Source organism: Euprymna scolopes, chromosome 6 (genome assembly GCF_053919585.1).
Source record: "Euprymna scolopes isolate OS-2025 chromosome 6, ASM5391958v1, whole genome shotgun sequence".
NCBI lineage: Eukaryota > Metazoa > Mollusca > Cephalopoda > Sepiida > Sepiolidae > Euprymna > Euprymna scolopes.
This window is the reverse complement of record NC_136487.1, coordinates 119433259-119456483: the sequence shown is the minus strand read 5'-3', so window position 1 is coordinate 119456483 and position 23225 is coordinate 119433259. Positions and strand designations below refer to the sequence as shown.

Sequence of the window (23225 nt, the reverse complement as noted above, 5' to 3'; positions counted from 1 at the left end):
CCCACCCCACCTGTAAAAAAAAATCAAAAACAATTAAATTACGGTTGTTAGTGGGAGCCACTGTTGGCACAGTAAAATAGCGGGCACTAGCGCCCATGGCCAAAATGAATGTACCATGCTGAAGTAACAACGTTAGTATCTATAAACCCATTCTTAACATAGGGATTTGATTATGTGCTGTGATTTATCTGTGCTTTCACCTGACGTGTCAAATAACAACAGGATAGTGTGGTCTATTAGATAACCGTTGTTACTGTCTGCCTGTAATGTGTAATGAAAATAAAAGAATGAATTAAAATGCTTCAAACTGATGCATTTCATATGTATTTTTATATTGAAGAGTTTAGCTCCAAAATAATCACTTCTTTTTTATTACGATTTTTTTTCCGAAAAAAAAATGGAATTTTATTTAAACAAATATGTTTGTTTAATTGTTAGCAAAAAATGTTTGTTCAATTGTTAGCAAAAAAATAAGATAGTTTTAATTCGTTAAATAAACTTCGGTCATTTTTATTTCGCCATAATAATGTAAAAAACGCAAATATTTGGGAGCTAACTTCTTCAAATTAGTCCAGAGTTAACATCCTCGATATAGACGGCTTCTCTAAAATTGGCTGTTTCTCACGGCCTTTTACATTCACCTTTATTTTTCGTTCAATAAACTTCCATAATTTTTTCGGCATAATAATAAAAAACAAACAAACATTTGAGAGCTTACCCATTCAAGTTAGTCCAGACGTAATCTGTTTAATAAAGCGGTAATATCTCACAAAAGGTAATTTTCAAGGTTAAAAAAAAAATTGGTTGTTTCTCACCGTCTTTCACATTCACCTTAATTTGATGACATTTAAAGTTTTTTAGGTAATCTGTAAACGAATTGGCATTTAAAATTGTCGCTGTTATTGAACAAGGGTTGTGTAGTTATTGTTGTGTTTACGAAGACGTCGTCGTCGACGAGAACGATGACGACGACGACGACGACGACGACGACGACGACGACGAAAGAAAATTCTTATAGTGGATAGCGTGTTTTAAACTTTGTAAAAGAAAGCAACTGAACTACATATTTAACGTTCGTTTAACGATTTTTTTTGTATTTTTCGATCTTACATTACTGTAATGAACTAAGGATTTAATAAACTTGACGCCGGGTGCATTAATATGTCTCTAAGTGACGCCATATTTTAATGGTAGTAAGCTTTCGTTTATAAATCGAAGAATTGGATTTCGGAAGATATGAATTTTCAGAGCTCAGTCAATCAGAATGGATGGCTTTTGGCGAGGGAGACATTATTATTTCTGAATCGAAAAGTGGAAAGATTATGTTAGGTATATGTATGTAATGAACCAAATACGGTCGGTGTAATCAGATTTTGTGGAACGTGTATAATTATTACCTGTGACAAATGGTAGAAGTGATAGGACTAAATAATTAGAGAAAAAGTAGGGACTCCGACCTCTAAAGATATTGCGATTGTGATGGTGTTACTCGTAGGATGCAATGTAGCATTTTATAATCACGAATTAATGTGTATGAAATGGTGTTCTGAAGCTACACAAGATAGTGACTATTAACCTAGATGTATTGAATTTGTATGTGGAATCTGTTGTTGGAAATCTACGATACTTTGGTCCAGAGGGGATTTTTTGCAGTTATGTTATTATATATGCAGACAATCCACATTTCTAGCCTCTCTCTACTGTATCGTTGCATTCGTGGACAGTGATTGACTGAGCTCCAATCGTGTTAAAGAATTTACAGCAAGAACTCGTATAGCTACAACTGCAGTTCTATGAGTACCAAAAATTAAATGATACTTCCATGAACTTCTATGAACAAAGATTCTTTCCTAGAACATCCCATATGTGGGAAAATATATCGTGAGGCTGCTTCTCAACCGACTACAACATGATTATATTCAAGTCTTGTTGAGCCGGAATAATCAATCTGAAATCTGAAATAATCAATAAACAGTGGGTAGAATTTCATTCTACTCATTGTTTCAAATCCTCTCATGGTATCATTCATCGTTCAGTTGACAATCTCTTTGATAAGCGATTACCCATTATCTCTATATATAAAGGGCAGAATGTGTGTGTGGGTTTGTATATCTCGCAAAAACTTTCGACAGAGGCGACGGAACCTGACAAATCAGGTATCGTTTTCAACCCGAACCTTCGGACGACAAATACCGAAAAATTGGCCCCAAATATTAATTCCTTCACCCTAAAATCGCCCGTTTTTTTACAAGGAGGGTCGATTTTTGCGTCGCCATTTTAGCAAATGATCGTTACCTTTTTCGATTGACGGTTAATTCTGACGTTTGTGGCTTCTGGTTGCGCCATGGAGACATCGACTAAGACGTCAGGATTTTTTTCCTTCTTCGCGTTACGGGTTCGATCCTGTCTTTCTACTACCACTTTTTTAAACACCTCTGTTGTTTTGATTCCCCCACCCCGCTACTATCACTTTTTTACACGCCACATGGTACCTTACAACAACACCTACACATACCCGGGTGCCTCCGCTACATTTTTTTAACCCCCACCTCCAGGGCTCCTTACTAAACCACCTAAACACCGGGAAACGCCAGGCAACCCCGCTAGTTAAAAATAAAATACAAAAGATCCTAGCTATGCATGTTACATGATAAAAGGGCTGTCCCCTTTTCATGTAAGTAAAAAAAAAAATAGGGAATTAGTTAAATGTAAATATGAAATAGGATAGTCAAGAATTCGAGCTTGCGAAGCTAGATTTGAAATTGAAAATTCCAATCATAAGTTAAAATAAATACAGAATGTTATTGAAATAAGGAATTGCAATTGTTTAGCTTACATATCTGTATATGGAAAAATAATGTAATAATGAAATTTGTTTCTGTGAAAATTAAAAAAAGGAATTTAATCGTCAATTGAAATTGTAAACATGTTATTTGAAAAATAGGTTGCTGAACTCAGGGTCATGTCAAGTTTGGCAACGTGACGCATGTCATCCAACATGCTTTATGAGCATATGTTTAGTCATGCGATGACGTTACGAGTTCTCAATATAGGAAAGAGTTCGAAGTTAGTTAGGGAGAGTTAGATCAGTCAGATCAAAGTAGCAGATAGGTTCAGACTGATTCTCGGCACCCTCTGAAAGCGAGGGGGGTTTAGAGATAACCATGTAACAACTTTGAATCCCTGAAATACAAAATCATGTCCGACCGGTCGAAGAAGAAATAAACGTATCATCATGTGGTTTTGCATCTGCGTCTTCTGTGTTCATCATTACAACGAGAAAGGTAACATGTTTATATTATATGCACAACTGCCAAAATGCAAATGTCAAATGCACTATCTCTCGGTCTATCTATCAAGATATTCATAAATCTCCTCTCATTGAATTGGTTTTCTTGTAGTAACATGTACACTGTCTGTTATATATATACAGAACTGTCTCTCTCTCTCTCTCTCTCTTTATATATACCTGTTTATGTCTCCAATATGCTATCTCTTACAACATGAACATCTTAAGACATATGAACACTCAACACATGAACACTCCTAAGACTGTCTCTAGATATCACCCTAAGACTCTAATCTCTCACTAAGACTCTCCTAAAACGAACAACAACAATGCAGAATATACGTCATCTTAATAATACCACCAGTATATAACATACGCACATATTTGGTACTTCTAATAATAACATCCACTCCTATGCAACACGCAGTCCCTATTTACTTGTCTCATCAAGAGAGCAACATTAGGCACAAAGTCAGTTGTTAAATCCGTAGAAAATCCAATTCCTTAAAAAGTCTAACGTAAATAAGTTCTTGATGAGCCGTTCCATATAAGTTATCAAATTTACCAAATTTTCATTACTAATGATTACTATATTGTCCAATTTCTACTGTACACTCTTTAACCCTTATCCTTGATTGGTCTCTCTGCCTTGATAATGTGGTGATGCCTATATAAAAAAGAGATACTGTAGATTGAGACAAAAGCAACAATTATCTCCAAAAGGCTTATTCATTGATCAACGACGGAAAAGCTGAAGTGTAGTATTAGAACAGATCCTGCACTTTGATCCTAGTCAAAAGGTGAAAGAGTGCATTCTTTGTTTTATAGTGACTGTGTGGTTTGTTTTCGTCATTTTATTTTCGTTTTTTCCAGGGGCTTAGGCATAAAATTAAATGTATGTTTGATGAAATTGTTTCTGTGTAACGAACAGAATTCGAACTTGCATACCAATATTTTTCAGCCCGTGTCGTTAACCACAGTTTTGTTATGAATTAAATAAAACACCATAAAATAAGTATACGGTCTAATCGCGTTTACACACCGATTCTTGTTAGATCGCTGAAATTAAGTAACGTTGAACCTGGCCAATATTAAATTGGTGACCATTTGGAAATTCTAGGTGCTGTATGTCATCTTCTGATGACCAGGATACACATGCGGCTGGAAACGCTTGTGAATTTGATATTTCCTGTAAGACTCTTCCTTCAGTGGAAGCAGGGCGGTGCTTATGCAGTTTAGCAAACTTACTAAAAAACGAACATAAAGAAAAATATCTATTATGTACGTACCCGTTACGGAAAGTTCTCATAAAAGAAAAATCACTTAATTTGATCAAGTATTTTTTTACAAAGGAAAATCAAATTTTAGCGATGTCCCTCGTGACACAGGCATCTTGGCAAATTTAGATACGAAGATAGAATTCCATCTAATTCTTGAAGTTTGCTTAAACGCATTTTTAAATAAGTATTCCTTTTTTCTTTCTGTTTTATTTATTTATTTATTTATTTTTTGAAAAATCGTTTGAAAACTTATTAATAAAATTATTAGAACTTAATGTGCGTTTTGAAAAACAAGAATCAGATGGAGTTTTCTCCACTGGCCCCTCCTCTTTGTAGCTATATTTGCCAAGATATCTGCGTCGCGGAGGATCTGACAAAATTTGATTTTCCTTCGTAAAAAAAATACTTGATCGAATTAAGTGATTTTTTTTCTTATAAGAATTTCATTCCATAACGGGTATCTTTGTTTTTTATAATATCTTTGCTAAACTACATAAGCACCAGCAGAGTTAATACCACAGCAAGTATTACCTGTTCGCTTTCGTTGGAAATAAAACAAAGTGCTGTCTTTGACATTTATGGATGTCCGGTGCCAACACAGACCCTTAAGATTATTGCACAACTTTCTATTGCAAAATGGATATCATTGTTGGATTCCATGTAAAACTTTACTTCAGAAAAATTTCATTTGATCTTTGTATAGGTCTTGGTTTTCAGTTACATGCCTTAGAGACACAGACTACAAAGCCACGATATAGTATAAATTTCCTTACCTGATTTCTGCATATCCATTGCTGATAGTGAGCTGAATGTTATGTACTCCCGGTTCTTGTGCCGGCATAATAGCCAACACGTTCGTTGCGTTTGCCAACAGTATGTTTGCTGGAGCATGACCAATCTCCAAATGAGACGCGCTGTCCAGATTAGTGCCGGTCAGCAGAATAGGCTCTCCTCCTGCAAAAGATTATTTCAGATTAATATTAAACACTCATATACCCTAAAGAATTAGTCTTACCAATTATTGACAATTGGAAAACAACATTGTTGCTAAATTCATGTGAAATACTTTATTCATTAAATAAACCGGTATTTAGTGTACGTTGGATTGTGATGCAAGTATCTTAAAAAAATCTATGTAGTATTATTAAAAAAAGGTTATACTGTTTTTGTGTCAATTACAACGCAAATAGAAACATTTGATTGGTTGAAAAAAAATGGATATAGAGTGTACATATAATAAAGAAAGTAGGTTTTGTTGATTTACTCTTCATATAACCTCAATCACAGACACACAGTCGTTTATCAAAACCTCCATCTTTATTTTGCAGTCAATAATCCACAATAATAACAAGTACGAGCAAGGGAAATAACTCTAAAAACTTAACACCTTCAAGGATAGAGTACTGTTGCCACATCTGGGAAAGAACTGCTAGAATAGCTTATCCTGCCTTGACAGAATTCAAAATAGACTTCATAGCTCAGTGGGGGATGCTCTTTTCTCTTCCCTGCAACCTCTTTCCCACAGATTAGACGTTGCGAGCCTGTCTCTGCTTTATCGTTATTTTCATGCAAGTACTCGTCTGAGCTCCAATCTATGGTCTCCTCTGTTATAACTTTCATGAAAAATACTCGTCTAGCTGAAAACACTATCAATAATTTCCCACACTCTTTATATGTGCCTAAACCTAAAAGTAGATTCCATGAACAAAGCTTCTTTCTTAAAACTGCACGCCTGTGGAACTGTTTCATTTTCCTGCTTCAAACTGACTACAATATGGTTGTCTTCAAGTCCAAATAAAACAAATTCTTGAGTGGCTGTCCCCTTAAGTAATTAAATTTACCAAATTTCCACTACTAACGATGACTACGACATGTTCCCCTTGACTACTGTACATTCATAAACCCTTATCCTCAAATGGCCTTTGGGCCTTGATAAGTGATGACTCCTTTGTAAAATTATTTTAAAAAGCAAAAAAAAAAAGCAAAAAAAAGAAACAAACAAAAAACAAAGAACATAACTTAATACAAAGGGAGACAACCTAACAGTTTTTACAATGTCAATATCAGAGTTCGAATCTCATGTAAATCTAAAAGATGTTTTTAACAGAATATCTGTTTTAACAATTTATAGAACTTAACTTAATATCATAAAAAACAATGCATACTATTCTAAAACTTAGTAACTTCTTTTTTTGATAATCTGCTAAAAAAGTAGGCATGTTTGTATTCAGCGTTAGTTTAAACAAATTATTTTTTGCATAAAAGCATGGTTCCTAATGTTTTTTGCCGATACAAAATTATATGTATATACATTCATCATAGTTACTTGCTCTCTCATTCTTGTCCCCACAAATCACTTGCTCTCACGAATACTAAATAGCGTATAAGAAAAGAACATAAAATTTTGTTAATTATTTCCCTTATTTCACAAAATTTAGATTTATCTCCCTTCATCTTTATACTTTTATATTTTCAAAAAAAAATGGCGGTGAAGCGTGTTTATCGAAAAAACTTTGATTTAATTTTGGAAAACAAAAATAAAAGATTAATTTTTGTGAATTTTTTTTTACCCAACAGATAAATAAACTATAATTATTTTTTGCTATTTTTTTTTAAAACAGAATTTATTCCACAGAGAGTTTTTTTTTTGGGGGGGGGAGAACACCGGATTTCTGTTAGAAGTCAATTAGAAGTTAGGTTGTCGTGTGCCGGCAATTATGACATAGGAGGAAGAAATAAGTGGCAGAAAAGTGATAAAAGTTCTGAGTTAAAAGTCTGAGTGAACACTCTACGCTGGTTGGAAGAGAAAGACGCAGTTCAACTAAACATGCTCTTCGTGAATTAATATCTAATATAAACCAGATCCCAGAGCAGATAATGGAGTTATTTGTTGCTTTATATTGCCTTTATTGTTGCAGCTGGAAACAGAGAAAACAACGAGGAAATAAAAACGTAACATTTTTTACGACTACTACTGTTACCATTAAAGAGAGATGAACAGTTGTGTAATAATTGGAAGAATTTAAAAAAATAAAACAGGAAATAACACCATCATTTGCATCATTTGGGATTCAAGTTACTTGTTTCAGCAATTTATATAAACATACATCGAAATGAGCTTAAAGTTAATGACCCACCCCTGTAGGGTGTGATTGGCCTTTAAAAAATGTCTGATCACCTTGACGCCATAAGTCGAAAAGACAGTATCTATTAATCATCTTTGCCACGTACTTCCTCCTATAATGTTACATCTTGCAACGTAGTCATAACTCTAGCTCCTATTTACTTACCAGCCCACGAGGACAGAGTAAGACACAAGGTCGCGTTTTTAATGTAAAGGAAACCCGTCGCTTCTACAGAATTGGGACGAAATTTTGTAGTCGATAAATGGAGTTTTCAGATAAAAACAACGGTTTTAACTGATTTTTTTTTTGTCAATTCTAATAAGTTACAATAGTAGCTTCCAAATTATGCAGTTAAAATTACCTGAATATTATTGAATTATTAAAAAAAGAAACAACTTTAATCGTGTTAGCAGGTGAAAAAATGCCGCCATTTTTTAAAAATGGAAACGGAAAATTAGCTCCCTTTTGAACTCTTCTGTTTTACCATTGTTTTCATCAAATTCTATTTCATATTTTCTTTAATAAATAATTTTCTAGCTTATCGATTTTCGTAATTTTAGGATATAATCATCTTAAAAATATGGGGAAAACGTAGATACCACTGTTTTCATGTGAAATTCAGTTTTACGATTTCCGAAATCTCCTTCCAAATAGTGTAGAAGCGTTGAAAATCCAGCTACTCTCCATAAAAAAGGGCACTTAAAATTAGGACAAAAATAAAAAATGGTCTCAGTTTACGTTTCTGATTTTTCTTTTTTTTTTTAGATGAGGATTGACGATTTGTATCATTTGGATTCTTCTCATCTTGGCTGTCATTTTCACAACTTTTCGGTCGATGTAACCTCCAACTTTCTTCAGGTGTATCTTGTGAACGTTTAATTCTTAGTGCGAGCGATACTTAGAATACAATTGCGAATTACTTAAGATTTCTACCCGATGATGGCTGACAGAACAAGAACATGTTACTCCCGTCGAAATTCCGTTCAGATTCTCAACTTGACAGAAAGATGCCCAAGTTCGACAAGAGACATATGAAGAAGGTCGGAGGTTATATCGACCGAAATCTTGCGAAAATAAAATCCACGATAAAAACCGTAATCTGAATAATTCAAATAATATAAGTCTAGAAGAAGTTCTCCTTCACTGAATCACGCAGTGTCAGAACAGTTACTACACTTTTATATTAGACAAAAAACTAAGGAATAACTTTAGTCTATTAATTTAAAATGGAATTTTCCATTACATTATGCTTACTCTGGCCTTATGTTGAGAAATATCGTTTTTAATATTCATTTTATATAGACTTACGTCTCTTACACTAGTTCAGATGATACGAATTTAGCATTTTAAGAAAGAACAGAGAAACGATAATAAATAAAGCATCGCTTACCCGTCACCTTTGCGCTTGATATATTAACATTGGTGACGTTTCCAACTGGGCTCGTGTATGTGAAATTGGTCCCGCCTTCGACGTCTGTCTTGTTGTCTATTTCGACGTGCACCCGTCGAGTGTAACTTGAGTCTTTCTGAAAGAGAAACACGTTGCGCTCTGAAATCTACGAGCAAAGAAATTCTGTCAATCTATATATCTATAAAAGTGAAAATGTGTGTGTGTGTGTGTGTATGTGTGTGTACGCGTGCGCGTGTGTACATTTCCCTACCAAATAACTCTGTCAATTTTCGGTCTACAGTCTCAAGATTTGACATAAGGAGTATTGAGACTTGGGAAAATCTTTTTGGTTGGGTTTCGGACAGAAATTTGACTGTCAAAGGGTCAAAGTTCAACGATTTGACTTTCGAAAACTCTACCAAATTCCTCCGCCAATTTTTGTGCTAAACACTTGAAATTTTAAATCTAGGTTACTTGGACATAGATCTAACTTTATAACTTGATTTGAGCCCCCAAAAATAAATTTTAAGGGGTCAAAATTGGGGTCAAAGTTTTAAAAACATTTGACCTTCTCGGTCTCTACCAAATTACTCAGACATTTAAATTTTATATAATTTTATATAAACGGTATTCAGAGATAAGGCAAGCTTTTTAATCGGTTTCGGTCGAAAATTCGAGCTGTTAAGGGATCAAAGTTTTAAAAAAAAGACACTTTTGCGGTGTCTAGCAAACTAATCAGCCAATTTTGGGTCTAAACATTTGAAATTTATACATAACGAGTATTCAGACATGCGACAAACATTTTAATCAGTTTTGGGGTGAAAATTTGGCTGCCAAAGGTCAAAGTTGAAAGAGACTTGAAATTTTAGATGTAGGTAACTTGGACATGGGTAAAACTTTGTATTTTGATTTGAGACCAAAATAATAAATGTCAAAATTAAAAAAAAAAAAACTTTAACTCTGTGTTTTCTACGAAATTACTCAGACAATTTTTGGTCTAAACATTTGAAATCTTACTTAAAGTGTATTCACACGTTGGGCAAGTTATGAACAGTATATAGGGCCCGAGAAAAGCCGGGCTGAACTGCTAGTTGTGGAATAAGACTGATAGAGAGCAACGCAGAGGGAATAATCCGCCTGTATGCTAAGTTGTAAACGCATTATTGCACAACCTAGTATTCAACATGCGTGGAAAGTAATGAAATGTTGAAATCGTCCCATCGCTAGCTAAGATAGATATAAATTCATTTGAACGAATTAACTTGCTTTCAGAAAAAAAAAAACTTTATTCGAATAGGATCATTTTCAGTTTTTTCATAAGCAACTTTATATTCAAATGACCACCATATTTCTTTTCAGCAGCAATTTTTCGTGCTGGTGTTGATTTTTATGATAACATTTGAATAGTGCTATTACTATAGAAACAGACTAGCGATGGGGGGAGTTTTGCCCGGGCGTAAAATACGCTTAAATATGATATTTTTATTTGTCCAAATTTCGAATATATTATTATAGAGTCGTGATTTCAAAAGAAAAAAATGTATTTGGATGCCATCAGTCAGAATCGATACCGAAACTATCATTCAAAGCTGGTGACGTTACCACTGTACCAACGTGACACGCACATGAACTGGTTAAAAATTAAACATAAAAAATAAACTAAGATGAATGTACAAAATGTGTAACAATTTTTTTCAATTTTGACTCATTTCTGCCCTTAAAAACTATTTTAAACGGTGAATGACCGATAAAAGAACGGCCCGTAAAAAAGATAACAATCAATCATTTGAAGCCCCTAACACCGCTCTGAAACTTTAAGTTTCGGAGGAGATAGAGTTTGAAAATATGGAGCCAGACAGACATATAGGCTTTTATATATTAGATATGCTAAAAATCAAAATATGTACACATTCTTAAATTACACTACTAGGATGTGTGACATCGCACTTATATCTTAAATTGTCTTCAAAATTAATTTCCAATACATACGAACCAGCAAACAGCTAAAACTATTAGTACATAAAATTATTAGTATATAAAAGTATTAGTACATAAAATTATTAGTATATAAAAGTATTAGTACATAAAAGTATTAGTACATAAAAGTATTAGTACATAAAAGTATTAGTATATAAAAGTATTAGTGCATAAAATATTAGTATATAAAAGTATTAGTATATAAAAGTATTAGTACATAAAAGTATTAGTATATAAAAGTATTAGTACATAAAAGTATTAGTATATAAAAGTATTAGTACATAAAAGTATTAGTATATAAAAGTATTAGTACATAAAAGTATTAGTATATAAAAGTATTAGTATATAAAAGTATTAGTACATAAAAGTATTAGTATATAAAAGTATTAGTATATAAAAGTATTAGTATATAAAAGTATTAGTACATAAAAGTATTAGTACATAAAAGTATTAGTACATAAAAGTATTAGTACATAAAGGTATTAGTATATAAAAGTATTAGTATATAAAAGTATTAGTACATAAAAGTATTAGTATATAAAAGTATTAGTACATAAAAGTATTAGTACATAAAAGTATTAGTACATAAAAGTATTAGTATATAAAGGTATTAGTATATAAAAGTATTAGTACATAAAAGTATTAGTATATAAAAGTATTAGTACATAAAAGTATTAGTACATAAAGGTATTAGTATATAAAAGTATTAGTATATAAAAGTATTAGTATATAAAAGTATTAGTATATAAAAGTATTAGTACATAAAAGTATTAGTACATAAAAGTATTAGTACATAAAAGTATTAGTACATAAAGGTATTAGTATATAAAAGTATTAGTATATACGCACAAAATTCTCTACTATCGAACTTTTCTGCATTCATAATGCAACCACGAGAAATATATACACACACACTGCGTATAATGATTATTGCACTTGCTTGCATGCAGCGTCTCACACGAACTCTCATAGCGGAAGTCATGATACAATGAGTGACTGGTCATCATCATCTGCGTCGCTACTACGGCGACAAAAACATGTTTTTTTTTGTTATTTTTTTTTAGTTTTCAAAATTATATTTTGTTGACTTATAATTTTGTCTGTCATGTATGTGCAACATCGATTTCGAAGTCAAGTGAGCAATATCTTGTTCTCCTCCCCCTCCACTACCTCTTTTTCACAAAAGAGACCTTGCTAGTATTTCTTTACTCTATCCTTATTTTCATGGCAAGTGCTCGACTGAGCTTCAATCTATGGCACTCTACTGTAAAACATTTACAATGAAAATTCGTCTAGTTCCCCCTCCTCTATCACCCTCTATCTATCTATCTATCTATCTATCTATCTATCTATCCAAAACCAAATGCATCTTCCAGGAGTAAAGTTCATTTCATAAAACTGTCCGTCTGTGAGACACAATATCGCTGGACTGCTTCCCAGATGATCACAAGAGTTGTTTTCAAGTCTAATGTAAACAAAGTCTTGTTAAGCCACTGTCTTAAGTAATCAAATTCTGCTTTATTGACACCATTATTACAAATCACAGCGTTATCTTGCCGTGTGTCTGATAGTCTTTTTATCCTTATCCTCGAGTGTCCTTTGGATCTTCATAAGTGGTAAAATGACCCTTTACATTGTTATTTTGTAATTGTTCAGTATAGTTAATGAGAAAAAAAGGGGTAGAAATATAAAACAAATACAAGTTATAACTGTCACCAATCAGTCGAAATATTTGAGCGATTTTTCAGTTGTTAAAAAACATACGACATTCGAATCTTCACGTTAACAAATGTCAGCCATTTTGAATCTGTTTTTTTACAAGCCTCCGAGACAACAATACAAACTCTAACCCCCTCCCCAAAAAAAAAACCCATTTCACATCAGTTCTTAAACTTAAAACCTATGCAAATCAATAAAAGACATCATTTTTTTGCCTTTCTTAAAAGTTATTTAGGTACATTTGCAGATTACGGTCTGTGCTGAATAAATAATATTATTATTTAGAAAGTCATTCTTTATATAAGAAGTTTTTTTTTAATTATTCTGTACTGTCACCTAACAATTTAATAGACACAAGATACCCTAAAAATTGAATTTATCCTGAAAACCATCTTTCGAAAAGTATAATGATTCGTGAGCTGAACAAGCACCGTTATTTGTCGTACATTTTTGTTTTCACATATTTTTCTTGTTAACTATGCGTCACAATTGCATGTTATTTTATGTTGGTGAATTTTAATAATGAACAATTATAGATTTTAATAATGAATAATAATAAATTTTAATAATGAATAATAATATATTTCAAAACAAAATAAAATTAGTTCCAAGTCATTTTCAATTTCTGCGAAACTGCTGACGTTTTTCACAATGGTCCCTGTATGCACGTTTGAACTGAAATCATTTTTTGTGGAAGAGAAATTACACCGAAACTTCCATCTGACCATTCTGATGCAAGTAAGACACAATGTAAGTAAAAAAATAGTTTTTAAAAATTCATATATTTTGTATTAATAAAATGTGAATCTACATAGCTTGTTCCATTGTTATATGTCTTCGTTGGCTTCAGCTTTTTCTATACGATGCAACCTCTGCATTGTATTGCCTTCTTTAAATAATCTTTATATGCATATAGGCAATGCTTCAAGCAAACTACATTAATCTCTTGAATGTTAATATGTTTACCTGTGGTGGTGTAATGCATCTGATTTCATTTAAAGTAATATCCATATCTTCGCACGTGTCATCGTCCATTTTTACGACCATTTCACGGTTGAATCCGTAGCCTTTGATCGTGAGCGGTGTTCCACCTTGCAAAAGAGAAAGGAAGAACGTCAAAACGAGTCAGAACAAAAGACAACAACATAATATTTCTATTGCTGTATATACACTCTCATCGATGGGCGTATAAAGTCTTTTACGTACGTGGGTTGGTATTCTCGTCGCCAGAATAATTATTGCTCTGAATTCAAGTTGTTGATAAAACGCATGGAGGCTGATGATTACGCCGCCGTCGCCATCGTGATCGCCGTGAACCCAGGTTTCTCCTTCGTCCATTGACACAAAACCACGACGAAACTTTTTGGCATTTTTATAAAAAGGTTATTAAAAAGAACAAAATTGAAACTTCACATCACATGCACGTGTGTGAGAGACAGAGGTAGAGATAGAGAGCAAAGGATAGATAGAGAGAGAGAGAGAGAGAGAGATACGGGGAAAGAGAGAGGGGGAGAGAGATAAAGAAAGAGAAGAGGAGAGAGAGTGCATGTGTGTAAGAGAGCGAAAGGGAGAGAGAGAGCGAGAGAGAGAGAAAGAGAGAGAGAGAGAGAGAGAGAGAGAGAGAGAGAGAGAGAGAGAGAAAGATTAGACAGATTTTATTGACGGCGCGCAAGCAGATATTTCCTCAATCCAGTATCGTCGGCTAAAAACACGGAAGAGGACCCGTCTGAATATCATACGGTTTGAGTAGTTTCCGTTCGGTGTCCCCTGACCCAACCCCTAATTTTTTCTATTAACACGACCACGATCATATAACGGCATTTAACAGTTGTTTCAACTACATAAGTTTATAGAAGCTTGGTCTTTGCATGGACTATAAGACCTCACCCTATACTCTTTTGTAGCGAACGGTCATAAAATGAAAGAAAATCAAAGACATATAAATAACAAAATTCTATTTATTTTAGAGACCTACACCGCTGGATGTAGGTTGCCGAAAGTTAAAACAGTGTCATGGTGAAGGCAGTAATAAAGTAAAAGCAACTTTCGCCAATGAAATCGATAATAAAATTCACATTTTTTTCTACAATCCGATCATATTTAGTGCAAATAACCCAGTATATGCATGACTTGTCCACCAAGTGTCAATAAGAAATACCCATCATTTTTTTTTTGTTTTATTACAATTCAATGTCAGTCATGATGAATAATGAGTGCTACTCAGTGTTCATTAAGAGGTTTGACGCAGACCAAGTGATGCTGCGATGGATGAAGAGTAGTTTCAATTTTTGGACTCATCTAAAAAAATAATGTCGGTCAAAACAATTCCTCAACTGAATATGACAATTACAGCTAAAATTAGTGCAATTTCAAGCCTCAATTCAATATAATTACAATTTATTATATATATATATATATATATATATATGAAATTTAACAATTAGGAAGGTACTATTGTGGTGTAGCCACGTGAACGCTAGTAGTTTCGTCAGCCAGAGATAACTCGTAAAACAAAATTCGTTTGTTATAAAAATAAAAATGTTGGGATCTATTACTGGAACTTGGTGGACTAGCCAGGCATAAACTGTGTATGCTTGGCTTGTTCACCAAGTTTATTTGCACTAAATATGGTTGGATTGCAAAAAGGATTGTGAATTTTATGAACGATTTCATCGGTAAAACTATTTTTAGAGGAGATAACACTGTACAAATTCTCTCTCTTTTTTTTTTGTTGTTGCGAAAACGGGTAATAAATAATGTAAAAAATATACCTTCATAACTGCCTTGATCAGGATTCACACTTAAGACTTTGGCTTTTCCTGTAAATTGGACAGGGTTCCCATCAGCTAGAGCTGTTCCTTTGTCATCAACCACAACGCTGACATCGTGTACCCCCAATGAGCAGCTTAAGAGAGTGCATACAATTTGTGTTGATGAGGCTGAGAGGATTTTGCAATCTTGACTGTCGATGGTAACTTTGTTGCTGCTTATTACAGTATTGTTGAATTGTGTGCCAGTTATAGTTAAGTTGATTGGAACTGGACCTGCAATAATAAGTAAAACATGAAAATGCACCAAAATCGATATGTTCATTTGAAATGTCAAATAAAAAAATGATATCCCTTGTTAAAAGTACATCACTAGAAAAACAAACACCACTCTATTTTATTGAATTCATAATTATCTATTACCAGTATGTCTCAGGAAATATAATTTAATCTCCCTTGCACCAAATCAGAGAACCATTACTAGTCAACGAGAGAATGCACTCTCCTATCCGGACATTAAGAAATAGTCGTTCTATGCATGTGCAAAATTCAGAACGAGGATTTTCTATCGTTTTAGTTTGGGCGCCAAAGGGCTGATGCGTTTCGACAAATTGCCATTTCTTTCATGGCCTTCACATCTATGATGCCGTTCTTGTTTGACGCTTTTCACAGTCGCGATCGTTTCAGTCTCTCTCTCTCTCTCTCTCTCTCTCTCTTTCTCTTCTAGTGGCAGTCAAGCAAGACTTCCAGAACATCCTCAAGACATAAGGATCTAGATCACGTGAACTTTTTGCGAAATTGATATGTAAATTTTCGCTTTGTTAGTACAATTAACGATATTCTTTATTAAAGCATTTATATCAGCATTTATAATTATATATATAATGTAACCCGGATATAAGAGATAAGAATATAAAGAAAACGGATATAAGAGAGATCGTCCGAAATAAGGGTACGTGTTAATGTATAGTGTAGCCCTGATATAAAAAACTGGATATGGTGTAACCTAGATATAAGCTCAACGATTAAATACAAACCATACCACAATCGTTTCATGGCTTCACGAGTTAGGAAAGTTTCAAAACTGTGTCCCCCCCACCAAAAAAAAAACAAAAACGACTGCTTGCATATCTTTGCTTTCTAGGAATCGTTGAGAAACATTATTGCACAAAATTGTGATTTGAGATGAAAAATGGATTCTTTACAAGAATATCAAACGCAAAAGACAATGGTTAGACAAAAAAAAAAACAAGTCCACAGTTTGTTCCAAAACAAGGATTACACCCAAAGACCGTTATGCTAATTTTATGATGGGACATGAGAGGACTAATTCATTATCCGTTACTAAAGCGTAACTGAACAATCACAGCAGTAAGATATTGTTCGCAGTTGGATGATCTAAAAATGTTCTATCATAAAACAATAACAAAAAACAACAAACAAATCAATTAGGGTGTAGTGCTTCAGCATGATAATGCGAGACCCCATACAGCAAGACTATCTCAGCAAAAGGTTATGTGTTTCAATTGGAAGATTTTGCCTCATCCGCCTTATTCACCTAATATTACTCCATCAAACTACTATCTTTTCCGGTCCTTTCAGAATCACTTAAGCAAAAACATTTTTGAAAATGACAACCAACTAAAAAAAAAAGAAAATGACCAGAAATCGTTTTTCTTTTAAAAATCAAAATGAAGTTTTTAAAGGTAGTTGATCGTTGGACAGAAGTAATCGAAAATGAGGGAAATTATTATTATGAATATATATAATGTTGAAATGTCTCCGTGTAATTCAAAAGAATACAGCATGGTGCTATACCTCCATAAACATAGAAATTTACATGATTGAAACAAATAAACTTTACCGAAGTCTTAGACTTACCTTGAGAAGGATACACATTTGTGATGGTGGGTGTAGCCGCCGTTTTCCATTCAAATGATGCATCGCTGCCTGGCGCGGTGGCTGTGATGATGTCATTGATAAAAGCAGTCACCTACAGCGAAATGCAACGAGTTATGAATTACTCAGTTAAGATAAGTTTCATTATTTACAGCATTTACGAGAAATAAGTTTATTTGATCTCCCTGATAATATTGTGTTCGAGATGGGTATATTTGCTGATGATACAACGCTGATGTATGTACCTGAATCTAAGGCAATCGCAGAATCGTTAGAAAATGACCTCCAGACCGTAGTGGAATGGGGCCGTAAATGGATGGTAACATTTAATGCTTATAAAACTAAGCTGCTCTCCTTTAACAATACTCCTGTCCAACCACCGATATCCACGACAAATAGCGCTCTACCTAAGAATCCTTTCGTTCAAACTACTCGGCTTAATATTCGTAGGCAATGTGATCTAGAACAAATACATTGAGGACATTGCTAAGGTTGCTGCAAAGAAGTCGGGCTCCTTTTATCGTGCTAAAAAGACTACTAACAACTGAGAGTATCCTGTACCTCTACAGGATACTCATGCATGGAGTATTGTTATCACATCTAAGTTGGTGCATCTACCACTAGTTTCTCCCTCTTGGATATATATATATGTATATATATATATATATATATATATATATATATATATATATATATATATGTATATATAAGTGGAATTTAACGGTTAGGAAGGTACTATTGTGGTGTAGTCACGTGAACGCTGGTAGTTTCGTCAGCCAGAGATAACTCGTAACACAAAATTCGTTTGTTATAAAAATAAAAATATATTATTTGCTCCGTGCGCATGCGCCAAAGCTATAGCCGGAGAGGGTGGGCAGGAGGGACGGATTGTACGGCGAGCTCGTATAATGTTGCTTTCTGATTGCTTTCTGCCTGCTTGCTTGCCTTTCTTTCTGGTATATATATATATATATATATATATATATATATATATATATATATATATATATATATATATATATATATATATATGACTTGTTTTCTTCAGACCCCGGAAGCTGTAGGGATCAATTACTTGATATTCACTTCGGCGATATCAGTTTTGACAGCTTCACCGCGTTTTGGGTACCAATTGTCATGTGTGTGGTTGCGCGTGTGCACAGTTTCAACATGCGACATTATTTGTCAGCTTGGCGCCTATAATGATCTTTATGGAGGTCTTCAGCTTGTAAAGATTATCTAATGTATTTCCATTACTGCTTCGTACGAGATAGACGTCATCGTAGTGGTATGGACCGAATATAAGAATAAATAATCGCGGTTATAGTCAAGATTGTCTGGTCTTTATGACTTCCTGTTTCCGCTCCGAAAACGGGATGAAAGTAACAAGCAAGATATGACTTTTTCTGATCAATAATAATCTTACTCACAGATAATGTGAAACTTTCCATCCTTCATGTTAAGGATTGCTTTCTTGTCCGTCCGTTCATATCTTATTATCCAGAAAAATAAAGAGCAGAAACCGGATGCCAAAAAAAAAAAAAAAAAAGCAAGCAATCTTGTACTAAAAGCCATAATCGTACTAGATCACAAATATCTGCATGAGTTTTTTTTTTCTGACATGCACTATGTTCTCCATACGTTACATAATTGCTGTATCTATTGGTTCAAAATGTCTTTGTCTAGTCTATATAATGTTTACATGCATTTTTGTCGTTGATAAAAAGTCTATACACACACTAACACCAAAGTAAAAATCACAACACAGTTGATCTACAAAAATATATATTGTTTTTATTTCACCTTCACAATAACTTTTTCTGCGAAAAATAGTTATTCTCTGTTTTGACGTTTACTGGAAGTCAGCAAGAAGCGAGGGGTGCCTGGCTAGACGGTTGTCGAGCAGTGAAGAAATGGTGAAATGTGCCGCACCCTCTCTCTCTCTCTCTCTCTCTCTCTCTTTCTCTCTCTCTCTCTCTGTGTCTCTGACTGACTTTTTTTCCTCTGTGATGATTTTATTTATAATCACATTCTTTCCCATTGATATCTCTAATATTTCCTTTGTCTCAACCTTTGACCGATATCTGTTCACATATTTCTGGGTCAAATTTTGCATCCCGTTAGACAATGGTGGAAATCCCGATTCTTAACATTTGAATCCGTTTGCGTGTGTGCATCCCATTGAATGCTTTTTCTTTCCGACGTTGCCTGCCAATATTTAACTTATATCTATGTCACGAAGTATATATTCAAGCAAACAATACACACGACATCTACTCTCCTAACAAGTTATAATTAATATACAGTTTTAATAGTGGTTATATGATTCTAAATTTATTAAGGTTTTTGTTTTATTATACATACCTGTGGTTTTCCGTGTATTGTTCTAAAATGTTCCCCTGGAACTGGTCTCATGATGTAGCCGCCATAACGTGTAATCTTTATCGAGGAAGTCACGTTAATACCTGTCAACTTATCTGTGATGACCTAAAAATTAAATAATCAGAAAGTTTTATCAGTTCAACAAGTAACATTTCTTAGCAAAAAAAAAAAAGAATATCTATAATGAGATGATCGTTCCAAAAGTAAAGCCTCCTATTTTTTAACTTAAAAAATTCAAGAGCAACGAAGGCGACAGTGACACAATTAAAAAGAACGACCTTTTGCGTTCCAGAATTCATTTTTTTACATAGTCACCACTATTTCCAATGCACTTTTGCCCACGATGAACGATGGCTATGCATAGGCGTCCGGAGCGCGCTTTGCCATCGGAGGGTCGTTCGAAAAGTAAATACTTCTACTTTCTTAGCTCAAAAAGTTGAAGAACTACGAAGATGGGAGCGGTACCATTGGAACGAGTGACCATTTGTGCTCCAAAATTTATTTTTCTACATAATCACTACCATCTTTAATGCATTTTTGCCACGAATTCAATGACGAATCTATGCTTATGACGCATGTCCGTGACAGAGGTTTTTTTTTGCTTAGAGTCGCACACCGTCAAGATTTGCAACAGAGATGCAATTTTCAGATCACGATCGCATAAGTTCAGTCATAAAAATGAAAATTTCCTTGACCATTAGTTACGTATGATTGGCCTATACACATAAGGATGTAAATCTCTGATTAATAAGACTTCACATTGCATACTTCATTAGGAAATTTTGAATCGAAACTGTTTTCTAACTTCAAATCGTTTTATTTATATACTTATCAACTTTGTCGATCACATATAAAGGCTTGACCTACTCATTATCTAAAGTAATAAAAAAAAGATCGTATACTCTCTCTGTGGAGCTCCGCCACATAAGTGAGAATAGTCAACTAGTACGAATTTTGGCGAGAGTTACATTAGTACATCTCGGAATAACCTGGCGACAAACAGAAATATACCCAGCGGCGTGATTGAAGCGGGAGTCCGTACGCGGTAGAAATAAGATGTCGAATGAAATTACATAGAGATGACCTCACATGTTCGGGCGCGAGAACGGAGTTTATTCGTCTGCGTCTGTCAATTTCCGTCCTTAAGTTAAGTGAAAAAGTAATTAGTTACGTGGTCTCTTCCCAAATGGGTAAACTTTTTCTCTCTAAATAAACCCTCGAAAATTCAGCAAGTGTTAGTTTTGTTTATTTAACTCAGGAGTCTCGAAGTTTTCGAACGGGGAGTGAGGGCATATTGTTGATATATTAGAGCTGCCCGGGCCAAAATAAAAATAAATAAATAAATAAATAAAAAAACGAATGGCTTGAACGTGTTTTATACTGTTTTGCTAATTAGATTTGATTTTTAATGAAACTGGTTCTCCAAAACTGTATTCTTTCAAACATTTTTTTTTAAGGAAAAAGAAAAACCATTACACTATTTTCTCACATTTCCATTTTTAAATTTTTCCTGAATATTGTTACGTTTCCTATAACAGCTCAGTGGGCTGGATTAAAGACTTTAGCGGGCCGGATCTGGCCCGCGGGTCGTAGTTTGGAGACCCCTGGTAACAAACGAAGATCAACAACCATAAGACAGTCATGAACAGCGACAAGAAGTAACTATGAAAGAAAGACCAACACGCATAAACACTCCACACAACGTATGTATAAAAAGATTTTTCTCTATTGATTTGTTTGCTTAATCGCTCATTGATAAGAGCCCACATGTGCAAGAGCTACGCGTTTGCGTAAACGATTATGCGCTAAGTTTATTTAACGTTAAAATGATACTATGGTATTTTTACATATATGGTATTAGCCAAACTTAACGTTGATTAACTTTGAGGATCTTATGGAAATATGGAGACTTGTATCAACATTCTTATAATACTTAAAAGCGTTTGTATCAAGCCTATACTTTGTAATATATATATATATATATATATATATATATATATATATATATATATATATATATATTAGGAGTACAAAATATAATAATAGCTGTGTACACAATTCATTAATCACGATGAATTAAAAAATAAAAAAGCTAGCTGGCCGGTTCGAATCTCGCCTAACCGATCTAAAATCAAGGTTAATAACGATTAAGAAAAATATATGAGATGGAAATATGGCGGGGAACAAGTGAGGAACAAAACAGTGAAAGAATGATATAGAAACTACATTACGTCCTATAAGGTTTTCTCCTCGTTTGCAACGAGAAGATCTCAAGGACTTAATATAGATGGTTTCTAAAATTTTCAAATGAAAGATTGTGGCCTGCTCAAAACAGAGAATAAATCGACACTGAAGTTCAAGGCACAGGCACAGTTATTTATTAAGTGCTCATGGGTATTATGCAAAGCATATGATGGTGCATAATATGCGTGTCTAATCTATGATGGGGCGTGTTGTTTGATACGGGAATCCAAGGCTTGTGATGTCCGCCCAATGTAGTGCATTCCAGAACTATATTTAAGTAAATAAACAATCGAATTATTATGATGGGGGACATCTTTTCGGATAGAAGACAGCATAGATCTTATGGAAAACACAATACGAAGAATCGACGCAAAATAACACTGTTAAACAATCAGTGAAATTTGTTTGGCAAATCGATCACTAATCTTACCTAGCCAAGATAAGCGAAGGTAAACGGGACATCTATCTACTGAAGTTCCTGTACCTTTAAAATTGGAAACTTTATTTTTTATAGTAGATTTTACGATGTCCAAAGTAGACCATTGTTACATCGGGTCTTAGTGATAAAGTTTATCTCATCATCCAGATAGGGCTTTAAACAAGTCAGTAGGGACATATGTGTAAAGGTCTTAATAAAATTAATGTGTCGTTTTGGGGGACAAAATAAAAGTCTTAGCGATTATAAAGACCTACGAACGTAGGTTTGCAATAAACAGAAGTGGAATATCCTAAAGAAGTCTTAGAAACGAATACAACAGAAAAAAGGAAAACTAGAATTAATTTCTTTGTCAACCGTAGACTCATGGGCTGGATGAATATTATCGAGGGCCGCAAAAAAAAAAAAGTCCGCTTTCGTTTCGTTGTTAAACAAGGTATCGTCAACGTAACTGAAGTGAAGCTAGGGATTTTGAGAACTAGATAGTATAGTGCATGTGTGTGTGTGTGTGTGCGAAGAGATCTAAGAAGTATTGAAGAATCCTTTAAATGAAGACTTATTTAAATCATATAATGATTAGATCACTCTGACAGACGTTAAAAAAACATTTAAAAAAATGAATGTTTAAAATTCAACATTCGCGGTTAACGGTAGGTGAATGAATTAGGTCCTTGCTATTGGAGCCAGGGATGACTTCTGTCGCCGGGTTCGAATCT

At 34.0% G+C, this 23225-nt stretch overlaps 1 protein-coding gene across 1 annotated transcript in view; it reads right to left on the bottom strand.

The window, feature by feature from the left end:
• Nucleotides 1–23225, bottom strand: part of LOC145277913 (fibrocystin-L-like) — a 401092-nt gene that overhangs the window by 179713 nt on the left and 198154 nt on the right. The window contains exons 25-30 of the mRNA XM_080129971.1: nucleotides 19812–19934; nucleotides 17430–17541; nucleotides 15552–15824; nucleotides 13747–13871; nucleotides 9085–9220; nucleotides 5343–5523 (exon numbers count right to left, since the gene is read on the bottom strand). Of these exons, the coding sequence (XP_079986097.1) occupies nucleotides 5343–5523; nucleotides 9085–9220; nucleotides 13747–13871; nucleotides 15552–15824; nucleotides 17430–17541; nucleotides 19812–19934 (950 nt within the window). The remainder of the gene's footprint in view (nucleotides 1–5342; nucleotides 5524–9084; nucleotides 9221–13746; nucleotides 13872–15551; nucleotides 15825–17429; nucleotides 17542–19811; nucleotides 19935–23225) is intronic.